The sequence below is a fragment of the Suricata suricatta genome, chromosome 9, assembly GCF_006229205.1.
Source record: "Suricata suricatta isolate VVHF042 chromosome 9, meerkat_22Aug2017_6uvM2_HiC, whole genome shotgun sequence".
Lineage (NCBI taxonomy): Eukaryota > Metazoa > Chordata > Mammalia > Carnivora > Herpestidae > Suricata > Suricata suricatta.
Genome location: NC_043708.1, coordinates 11,284,666 through 11,296,185, shown reverse-complemented (window position 1 = coordinate 11,296,185; position 11,520 = coordinate 11,284,666). Strand labels below are relative to the sequence as shown.

The window sequence follows — 11,520 nt, the reverse complement described above, 5'->3', positions numbered from 1 at the left end:
TCTGAGAGAAAATTAAAAGGCTGGCTAACGCCTCGCAGATCCTTTTCATACAAAACCTTCAGCATCTATTACATTGTTCACACCTAACATTTCCAAGGCTCATGCGGTACCCTCTCGGCAGCCTCCAGTGACCACCTGAAGACATTAGCTTCCGTAGTCCATCTGCTGCTGCTATGAACAACACGTGTAAGTCATCTCTCCCCCTTCTAAAGGAAAAGTCAGCAGCTGTTTGCTAAAAAAATTTTTTTATTGTGGATAAAGACATTTCCAGCTTACATATATCATTTTTATTTGGAGGGTTTCTTTTTGCCTTGCAGTGCTCCTGAGAAATTCAGAAATGCATTGACTTTAGCTCTATAAAACACAACCCAATATGAAGGTTGGATTGTAAATTTCCCCCATTTAGATATTTCCCTAAAAACCAAAAGACAACTTATCGATTTTAATTAGAGAAATCTAAATAAGTTAAAAGGTAAAGACTGGCAAATGTTAGAACATTAAAGAACCATTACTTTTTCTGTAGGAATATAGAAAATAAGTTATCAGTTATACTTACTTGATATTTACAAAATTAAAAATAATCTTTGTTGATGGAAGACGTTTTAAATACTTTGATATAGGAAAAACTGTTAGCTTTAAAAGTCAGATTCAAATGCTTTAAGTCTGACGCAATAGGGAACTTCCCCACTATTTCTTATCACTCCCTATCCCTGAAGACACAGTTTGTTTGCCGTCTACTGATTGGATAAGTATTTTGAGTCTCCCCCCACCCTTTTCAGTTAACCATTAAAAGGTTAAAATACACAGGAGGCTTTATTTGCAGGGGATAGTTGAAGTTTAAATTTGCTAGTTTTAAGAAAGTCATTCGTTTCTCCATGTTTTTGTTTTGGTTTTGTTTCCCTTTTTTCTTTCGTTTAAAAATCAATAATGGCATCAATGATGATACAGGATTATATTAAAATCAAATTCAATGGCTGGATGGCTTTTCTACTGTATTATAGCAGTTGAAAACCATTAGGAATGTTGTGAAAAACTGGCAGCTAAAGCAAAATTCAACCACAAATTCTAGTAAGTTTATAGAGAAGTAAACAATACAACTACTGTAGTTAAAATATTACAGTAAAAATACCGTTAGCAATGCCCTCTTGCTAACATTAGAATTATATGCTTCATCACTGTATGGTTACTAAGAAGATTCCTTGAGCAGATGGTTCATCTCTGACTCAACCTCATTTCAGAAAAGTGGATGAGTTAAGTCTGTTTTAGATCAACAAACACTTAGTATGCATACCAGTGAGCTATAGTTTTGAGCAAGATACAAGGGCAACATTAGGTACTACATCCTGACGACAAGGTCACATACTCAAACTTAAATAGCAGCCCTGTAAGGTCATGCTGTGAAGTTTGGATATGCAACCCACCCTCACCTCAGGCTTTCAAACTTCTGTTAATCAAGAAGTGGGGGGCGGGGCAGGCTGTTTTCAGCAGAGAAGGAAATACGCAACATGTCATAAAGGGCATTTAAAATACGATCTGCTCCTGAAATATGCACCGTGCACCTCCTTTCCAAATGAAAAGGCGAAGTTTTGCATGCTCTATTTCTTCACAATGAAGGATCGTGTGTCTTTTTTTTTTTTAACTTAGAAATTTTATTTCAGAGGCTCCACACTGAAACTTCAATGGCAAGCAGCAAATAATTTAGGATGGCCAGCCAAAGTATCTTCGCTGTAACATAAAACGTTTCAAAAAATAAAATCAATTAATTAAAAAAAAAAGAAAGACAATATCTTTGAAAGGATCCTATAAAACCTAAGGGTAGTAATTTTGTAAGACATAATGGGCAGACCGGACAGGAGGCAGCTGGGCGGTTCCGACATGGAGCCTGGTCCACACCCGTCCTTCAGGGCGGACTCCGTCCCCCGGACGGCAGCACAGACACGCGGCTCGGCTCGCGAGGCAGGTGATGCGCTGAAGCAGCAGCGTCTCACTGCTGAGCATTTCAGAGAAACAAGTTTTACCATCCACACACGAAGCCTTCCAATCTCAATACAGTACGAAGTATACAGTTAATCAGAGCAACATTTACAATCAAACAGAGCTCTGGCCAGAGCCAGGCCTATTTACATATTTGGATTAGTATTATTTTCACCTTTCCTTGTTATACAGATGTTTCTAGTTTAAAGACATACTGAAATGTACAAAATTTGCAAGAACTGTCTTCAAATGTACAACTTCAACAATTAATACAAACATGAACATCTTGATATAATTAAGTTCCAAGTCAGGGACTTAATCTTATGATGGGTTTATAAAAAATTAAAGAACGCCTTTACTCGTGAGTTGCAAACACCTGGCGCTGGTGGTGTTGAAGTGACGTCACTACCTTCGGTGACCACGAGGAGGAGCGCGGAGGACTCCTGGACCCGAGTACCTCTTCCGCACACCTCGGACGGAGGCGGGAGGTGCCGTGTTCAGTGCTATTGCTAATTACAGGTACAGAAACGCAGCTGTAATGACTGACCGGTTACATGAAAGCCGGTGCCTGTGGGCGAGGACACCGTTTCAAGAGGATGCCTTTAGAAAGATCCCTTCGCTCATAAAACTTGAACTCACACCTCCACAGTATGCAGTCACATTAAAGGGAACAGATGACAGATACAGGTAACAACCCGGAAGGGTCTCGGGGGAATTATGCTGAGTGAAAAGGCCAATCTCAAAGGTCACATACCGCAGAGGTCCATTTACACAAGGACTCTGGACGTGACAAAATTTCAGAAGTGGGCGGCAGTCAGTGGCTGCCAGGGGCTAGGAGGGTTCGGGGAGGGAAGGAGGTGACCACGACTATAAAATGCCGCGGGACAGAACGAGAGACCCCTGGGAAACCGTTCGGTGTCTGTACCGTAGCGGTGATCACACCAGGCTACACTCGGGATAAAATCGCATAGAGCCAAACAAGCACACACTGCACCTCGGGACACCCACGCTCCCCCAGGGCCGCACAGCCCTCTCGAGATGAACAGGTGCTTCCGCACTGACAGAAAGCTGCTCTTATTTTCTTCTGCCGCTGCTGCTTCTGGGAAGTCTCCTGGCTATCTTTAAAAGATAAACCACATGTTTCTAACTTAAATGAGCTTGAAAAATCATAGAAAGAAGTAAAGAGCTGATACATAGCTACTAGAAATTTTTATCTTTATATTTTTCTATTATTTTTAAATGAAAAGATAAAATGTTTCTAGCTTAAATTAATCAGAGAAGGAAAACAGCATGTAATATAGCAAACTCTTCCCCCTGGGATGCCTGCAATTTCTAAAAGCAGTAAGAACATTTTTATTAAGTTTAGAGAATATACAACTGCAAACAAATACATGACTTTTTCCAAAAGGCCACTTTGTGAAAAAGTACATACACATAGTGTTCATGGTTTCCTTAAAGTGCTACGTATGTGGTCTCCGGCTTGAGAAGCATCTATTGCTTTAGAAGGTCTTTCAGCACAACTCCAGCGCTGTTGTCGGGGGACACTGGCAAGGGGGTAAACGTGGGCAACACGTCGGAGATGGGCTTCAGAAGCAGGTGCCCAGGCCCACCAGGTCCAAGTCCAGCCGGGTTAATGAGGGGCACAGCCGCGGAGCGGGGAGCCAAGAATGGGTTCACATCTGCTCTTCTACCAGATCTGGGCTCTGTGCTATCTGAATGATAAAATACAGGCTGTTCAGTCTCCTATACGTTATTTGGTTCACAGCATACATGGGTTTTAGGTTCCTAGATTTGGCCCCCAAATAAATTTAATTCCTATGCTGCTGGGTTCTGGATCTGCTAAGCAGAGTCTATGACATATAAAGGGTGAAAGAAGATAAGACAGCAAGAGAGAGAAACGGACAAAGAACAGGGGAGGAAGGGGTGTCTGTATGTGCAGCTAATATTTTATGAAACACATTAATATTGTTGTTTGATACTTAAATACCAGTTATATAACTGAGAAACTTCATTTACCTTAGTAACTGCTTCCGAGAGGGTGTTCTCTGTGTTGGAATGCATGCAAATTTTTTAACTACTTATAAACATGAAGGACTTGAGAACCTGTTTTCCTCCCAATCATTATGAAGGTCATGAAAAAAATGGGCACCAAACCACAGTGGTAACAATACCAGATTTAATATTAATTTACCCAAAGAAAAACAAGATATACATTACGTTACCTGATCCTCCTTTTTCAAACATTCAAAGGTTTGACACACTTCTCCCTCAGATTATTTCTCTATACAGTCAGGCTGACCCTAGGTTTAGTTGGAACAGGTATGCGGTTATGCCCGGCTGTCTTGGTGGAAGGAATTCTGCTTTATTACCCAAGACCGCTAACAACTTCATTGTTAAGAGACAAGCACCACTCAGCAATGGAACTCAAATAGAAGCTTCTAAAACAAAGACGTGGAGACAAATTCATCACATCAACTTATCATCAAGCACCCTGGGTCCCCAAGCTTTACTTCCCTGTGAATGACAGCTTTCCAAACTCTGGAAAAGCTTCCGGTGCTCCTTAGTAAGCTCTGACCCTTGCCACACACACACTTCTGAATCCAGGATTAAAGCCTAAGCTTGCTTTTCTTTAAATGCAAACCCAGCACCAGCTCAGAACATCACTGGCTTTGGTCTCTGATCGATCCAAAGCAAGCTGGGAACATATCTTGGTGAGTGGGGAGGGGGAGAGGAAGAAAGAGGAAGAGGGGAAAAGGGGAAGGGCAGAGCAGGGAGGGAGGGCCGGGAGCAGGAGACCTTGCTGCAGTGAATTCTGGAATCCACCCGGAGACACTACAACCTAGTGTAGCAGGAAGAAAGCGTTTTCAGTAAGGTCTTGAGGACTTTTTACTAAACTTAGTAGCCAAACCTTTTACGAAAACAAATTTTACGATTTCTCTTTTCAGAAAAGGTCAGGAAGATAGAAACATTCAGCTAAATGACTTAGGCAATTTTTTTAAATTTAATAATATAAATTAATATTTTATTCAAATTTATGTATCAAACTTGAATATAACATACACCTTTACAGTCCAACTAGCAAACAGGTTAGTCTGTATTAAAATATATAGACTTGGGGCGCCTGGGTGGCTCAGTCGGTTAAGCCTCCAACTTCAGCTCAGGTCATAATCTCACATTCATGGGTTCGAGCCCTACATCCGGCTCTGTGCTGACAGCTCAGAGCCTGGAGCCTGCTTCTGATTCTGGTCTCCCTCTCTCTCTCTGCCCCTCCCTGCTCATGCTCTGTCTCTCTCTGTCTCAAAAATAAATAAAAAATATTTTAAAAATTTAAAATATCTAGACTTCAGGGGCGCCTGGGTGGCTCAGTTGGTTAAGCATCCGACTTTGGCTCAGGTCATGATCTTGCAGTCCATGAGTTCAAGCCCCACGTCAGGCTCTGCTGACAGCTCAGAGCCTGGAGCCTGCTACACATTCTGTGTCCCCGCCCTCCCCCCCCTCGCCCCTTCCCCATTTGTCTCTCTCAAAAATAAATTGAAAAACATTTAAAAATTTTTAAAAAGTGTTTTAAGATATGTAGACTTCAGATAAAAGAGAGACTTTCTAATCAAGAATCTGTTTATAATCTAACATATTATACTTCCATTTTCAAGAAAATTTCATGCTCGCCACTATAGGGGATACAAATATAAATAAGGTCCTTATGACTTAGTGGGATAGAAAACTAGGCACACAGATCACAGAACCACCAGACCATTTGCTTCTAGGCAGACCAGTTAGCACATAAGAATACTTCAATACATTCTTGGATGTCTAAGCCAGTTTACTAAACTGCTCTTATAAATATTATTAACATACCAAGGCTTGGTTATTGAGTGTAACACTTAGATGCTCAGAGGGGGGAAAATCTTTCTCTAAACTAGATTTTTAACTCGAACTTAGCAATAAACACCCTTAATAGGAAGGAAAAACAGGTGACCAAGCAAAGGTTTACCAGTTTACCAGCCCTTCCAAGAATAATCCAAAGTGGCTTATGCAGAGAGAATTATTATTCCAGTTATTACAAAGGAAAAATACTCCATATCATTTAAGTTAATCCAAGCCAATTAAATATCAGATTGTTACAAGAATATATGAAGCAAAATCTAATGCCTTACTGGAATTTTGGAAGAAGTCACTGCACATTTTCAGAAACACTAAAAATTTAGTTAATATCACTATAAAACATAATAGTACATTAAACACTAAATTTTTTAGATTGTAGAAGAAACAAATTTCTGGTTTTACCTTTAAAACTTTCCGGCACATTTGCAACTACTTTTCTCCTTCCTGGTGAATCCAGAGGTTTCATATCATGAACAGAAAGCTTTGGTGGTGGAACAGATGGATGAGATTCTGTTTCTAGAAATTTAACAAAGAGTTCTGAAAAAGACTAAGGAAATAATATTTGGGTTAATTGGGCAGATGTTATATTCACTACAATTACGAAAATGTACCAGCTACTCTAAATATCAAAAACTAATCATGCCTTCTGAATCATTTCTTTGTAAGTAATATGAACAATGAATTAAAAAAACATTTAATTTTTAAGTTAAAACTAATTTAGTTTAATTAACTAATTAATTAAAACTACTGTTTTAGTTACATATTAAAACCTTTAGCAATTTAATAATCAATACTGTTTGATCAAATACTTGTTACTAACTCACAGTCATAATTAGCTACCTGATGAAAGACACTTAGATTTCTTGTCATCGATGGCACTTAAGACATCAAGTCTTAAATCATTTTAATAACTGTTTACATGGACATGAAACATTATATTGATGGAAAACAAGTATAAATAGTTACATTTTTCTAACATAACATCCAATCGATGAACATACAGCAGCAGCTCCCCAGTAATATTATTATCAGATTAAAATAATACAGTTGTAGACTTTTAAGACACACTTTATGCCATCCAACTTAAAATTGGATTTTTGGGGCGCCTGGTGGCTCAGTCAGTTAAGCATCTGACTTCAGCTCAGGTCATGATCTCATGGTTTGTGGGTTCAAGCCCCGCGTCGGGCTCTGTGCTGACAGCTCAGAGCCTGGAGCCTGCTTCCGATTCTGTGTCTCCCTCTCTCTCTCTGACCCTCCCCTGCTCAAGCCGTGTCTCTCTCTCTCAAAAATAAATAAAAAACATTAAAAATTTTTTTAAAAAAAATAGAGTATTTTTTTTATCTTCAACCCACTCTGGGTACACCACCTATCTTCAGTATCCTCTTTATTAAAAAAACAAAGTAAAATAAAGAAGAAAACTCCACGTTCTGATGCACAGAGATACTCAATTTATTGTCCTTATCTTTAAATTTTTTTAGCTTTTATTTATTTATTTAAGTCATCTCTCTACCCAACGTGGGGCTCGAACTCACAACCCTGAGATCAAGAGTTACATGCTCTTCTGACTGAGCCAGGCGGGCAGCCAGAGCTACCTGATTTATTAATATTCATTAAGACTATGAGGCCCTGTGTTTTCGTGTATTTTAATGCCTCTTCCCGCCAAGATGTGAATCTGCTGGGGGAGGGGCTTTGTCTCTGGTTTGCTGCCCCCTCCACCCCCGGCTAAGAACAGTCTGGTACAGAGTAGACGCCCAGTAATAAGTGTACAATGACTAGATAAGATACAAACATGCAGAAAATGAAGCCCCTGCCTTTAAGAGTCCCGTAATTTAGTAGTGAGACACACAGCTGTGCGCCTGGAGCAGTACGAGCAAATACAAAGAAAAAAAAACACTTAATACTTTAAAAAATAAAAGTACCATATAAATAAAAAGTTAAAATGAAACATATACAATAAAATTATTTAAACTGGCTTATTATCCTGAAGCTAATCACTTCTCTGGAGATCTCAGTTTCCACAACTCCAAAAATCAAAGGTCTATATAATAAAATAATGTAAAAAAGAAATCTGATTTTTGCAAACGAATAGGATGTATAGAATCACTGCACCACGCATCCTCAGCAAGAATAAAACTGCCTCTTACACTATTAAGCACAGATTGCTGACTTGGTCTCAGAGGTGTGTTGGGGACACTTTTTGATCCTCCTCCAAGCCATCCAGTCATCCACTTGGTAACACCACCCTGATCTTCATGAAGCAACTGAAAGATTGTTTTAGAACAGCAAAATGTTATCAATACAAGCAAAGAAAAAAATAAAAACAATCTTTACATGATTTGAGATGGTAGCAAACTATGCTTTTCAAGTCCAATTCCTAGTAAATGTTTCCTATTGAGAGAGGCTAGGAATACAATACAATGTCATCCCAAGCATCATCTCGAATAAAAGCTGAGGACCGTCACGTCTCCACATTCCAGCACTCTGATACGGAGAGGCAGCTCTGCCAGGAGCCGTCGTTACAGAACTAATATACAAACTGAGCACATTCACCTCTTCGCTGTTGCATGGTATGTTTCCATTTCCACTTTACTGAGAAAAAGGGAAAGTTATATAATATTGAGTAAAAGTAGACAATTTTAAGTGATGCCACTATTTGGATTATAAATATATTCAGAATGACTTCCAATTGTTGGGTTACCTGCTCCATTTCCTCCCTCTTGATACCCAGGATGCTCCCCATTAACCGTAACACCTCGTGGCGCTGATGTTTTGGTGTATGGAAATGTCCGATGAAGAGGTTTCTCATCAGGACTCTGAAAATAAAGGCAGAAACAGCTCGAGCTAACTCAACAGTTATCCCAATAGTCAGTGTACCCAAGCAGCAAACACTAACCATAGGAATATTTAATTATACGTAAACAGTAGCTACAAAAAACACTAAATGCTAAAACATTTTAAGGTACTTAAAATCTGGACAAGTCTAATGGAGACTATTTCAAACAACCTAAAAATGGATACCTCTGAAAACATCATTTCTTACCCACTCATTTTCTCCAACAAATAAATCAATCAACTGAGATAGTGCCTCAGTAAATAACGTTCAGTGCCTACCTGGGTTCCACTTAAGATACTTTGGATTTCTCCCTCCCCACCTTAAATCGTGATGACACTTCTTGTGTTCAACAGTTATGCTTATACTTTATTAAAAATTTGCTAATAATATCTAAATCTTTAAAAACATTAATGACAGGTTACATAGATACCTATTTTTCAGACCTAATACATTTAAGCAAGGTATGTTTAATTTAGGACAGCTAAAGAGAGCTAAAAAGAATGGTAAGAATAAAACTTTCTATTTTCTAAGTAGTTCGTATTATGGTGATGTTTTAACTCTTCCATATGGTTTCAAGAAAAGTAATTTGAGCTGGGAAAAATCTATTTAAAAACCAAGAGAAGAGAGTTATTCTACTGACTCCTCATGAAAACTACCTTCATCTCATCAGCATACAGGAAAAGGCTTTTTAAAAATGTAATCACATACAAACATCTACATGTAGAAGTTGTTACCATAAAGGTAATCTCCATAAAATACATAAAAGTTAAAAGGCAGAGGCATACTTATCCACTTTTCCTTCTGTGCTGTTGACTAAGTTCATCAATTTCTTCTGTACATCGTCCAGCATTTCTTGTCGGAGCTCATCTGTTTGAAAACACATGAATAAAGATGGCTGTTAACTGATTAAAATAGCCTGGATGAAGAGATAATGAGATCTGTATCATCTTTCCTGCAAAATCTGAATATATACATCTATTCTAATTAGTAACATCCAATTACTTCCATCTCTTCTTGGTTCAGGGAACTAGGCTTTCTGGTACAGAAATTACCGACCGTCAGAGTACACATTAATTCACATGGTTTATGCCTCCCCACCCAAATCAATTATTTAATAGAAAATTTAAAACCCAAAAAAGGATTTTCATTCTCTTCAGAAACTTAATAGCAAAAAAGAGATTTTTTTCACCACTGCTTCCTTGCATAAAACATTTCCAGAGCCACTCTTTAATGGGAAGAAATGGAAAGGACAATTTTAGATTTTCCTTTTTCCATTTTCCTGGCTGGACTGGTTTCTGGTGAGCTAAGAAGAGTATTTAATACAACAAAGAGCATGGCTCAGATGCAGCTCATAGGACAAAGTATTCCGAGGTATGAAACTTGCAAAATACAATTCAGATCACTGGTTCTAACATACTAATCAAGATAACTGTAGCCTACATGACTAATTCAGAAGGATGCTGAACTCTTTTATAATTCTTATTTATTTAAAAGGGAAGTAAAATCTGTAAAATCCTGATGGAACAGCTGGAATCCAAGCAGTTTTACAGGCCAAGTCTAGAATTACAAGAGGGGTACCCTGTCCATAAATCTGACCGTGCCATGGGGCCAACGATCCCCAGACTTAAGGAATGTTCAGCCAGACCCGTGGAGTTTTGACACCTGCCACCTGAGAAATGGAGCATTTGGGCTGAAGGAGATACTTATCCAAAAGAGATGACAAGTTTGGTTCTGAAAGAAATGAAGAGGCAATTGCTTTGCAGCAGAGCTCTACTTTTCAAATCAAGAAACACTCCAATCCAAACACTGGACTCCAATCTCTTTCACAAGCCTACTCTTTGAATTATGCTGCATTTTCCTGGTCGTAGCTGGATACAAGAACCCTTGTCAGATACAGATTTTCTCCCATTCCGTGGGATGTCATTTCACTCTCTTGATGGCATCCTTGTATTTACCAGAGTTGTCAATTTCGATGAAGTCCTATTTTTCTTATTTGTGCTCTAAGAGTCACATCTAAGAAATCAATGCCTAACTTAACATCACAAAGATTTACTCCTATATTTTCTTCTAAGAGTTTTCTAATTTTAACTCTAAAATGTAGGTGTATGATGCATGTTGAGTTAATTTTCATGCACGGTGTGAGGTAAGGGATCAATTTCATTCTTGTGCATGTGGACATCCAGTTGTTTCAGCACCAAATGTTGGAAAAACTATTCTTTTGGAACCTTGTTGAAAACCAATTGATCATAAACGTATGGTTTATTTCCAGACTCTCAATGCCAACTACACGACCTCTGCAAATGTTTTTTCTTCTAGCCGAAAGGCTCTGAAAGTAGCATCAGCACCTCCACATCTAAGGTCCTAGGGTCACTTCCTCAAAGTTTTCTCTGAACTCTCCAGTTTAGGCCAGGTCCATCTGCTTTATGTTTCCATTCTGCCTTGCACAATACCTAATATTCTGATTTAGAGCACTAAATACATATACAAAAATGTCCAGTAATGGCTTGTGGTTCTTCTAAATTGCAAAAATCTAAATTGCAAAATGTAACTCATATAATAGGCTAACTTTACCAAAATAGAGATGGTTGCCATAACCATATTATAAAAGCAAAGTTTGTGTTCGGAAAATCTACTACAAACGTTTCCTTTCCTGTCTTACCAGTAAGGAATTCAAGCTTGGACATTAAAATGAGAGAGAGAGAGAGAGAGAGAGAGAGAGAGAACAAGATTATTATTAAAGTTTGAGTCAGTAAAAGACATTTGGGATTCTAGTATGTGCACATATACAGTGAACACACGGTGCTCTTTGAGCCCATTGTAATAGTACATTC

General features: G+C 38.6%; 1 protein-coding gene across 5 annotated transcripts in view; it reads right to left on the bottom strand.

Annotated features, from left to right (window-relative positions):
• Positions 1-226: 226 nt before the first annotated feature.
• TRIP11 (thyroid hormone receptor interactor 11) overlaps positions 227-11,520 on the bottom strand; it is a 64,054-nt gene continuing 52,760 nt past the window's right edge. For all 5 annotated transcript variants that reach the window (XM_029950583.1, XM_029950584.1, XM_029950585.1 and 2 more), the window contains 5 exons: positions 9,475-9,556; positions 8,555-8,669; positions 8,001-8,117; positions 6,259-6,403; positions 227-3,686 (listed from right to left, as the gene is read on the bottom strand). In XM_029950583.1, the coding sequence (XP_029806443.1) occupies positions 3,466-3,686; positions 6,259-6,403; positions 8,001-8,117; positions 8,555-8,669; positions 9,475-9,556 (680 nt within the window). In that variant the 3' untranslated portion in view covers positions 227-3,465. The remainder of the gene's footprint in view (positions 3,687-6,258; positions 6,404-8,000; positions 8,118-8,554; positions 8,670-9,474; positions 9,557-11,520) is intronic.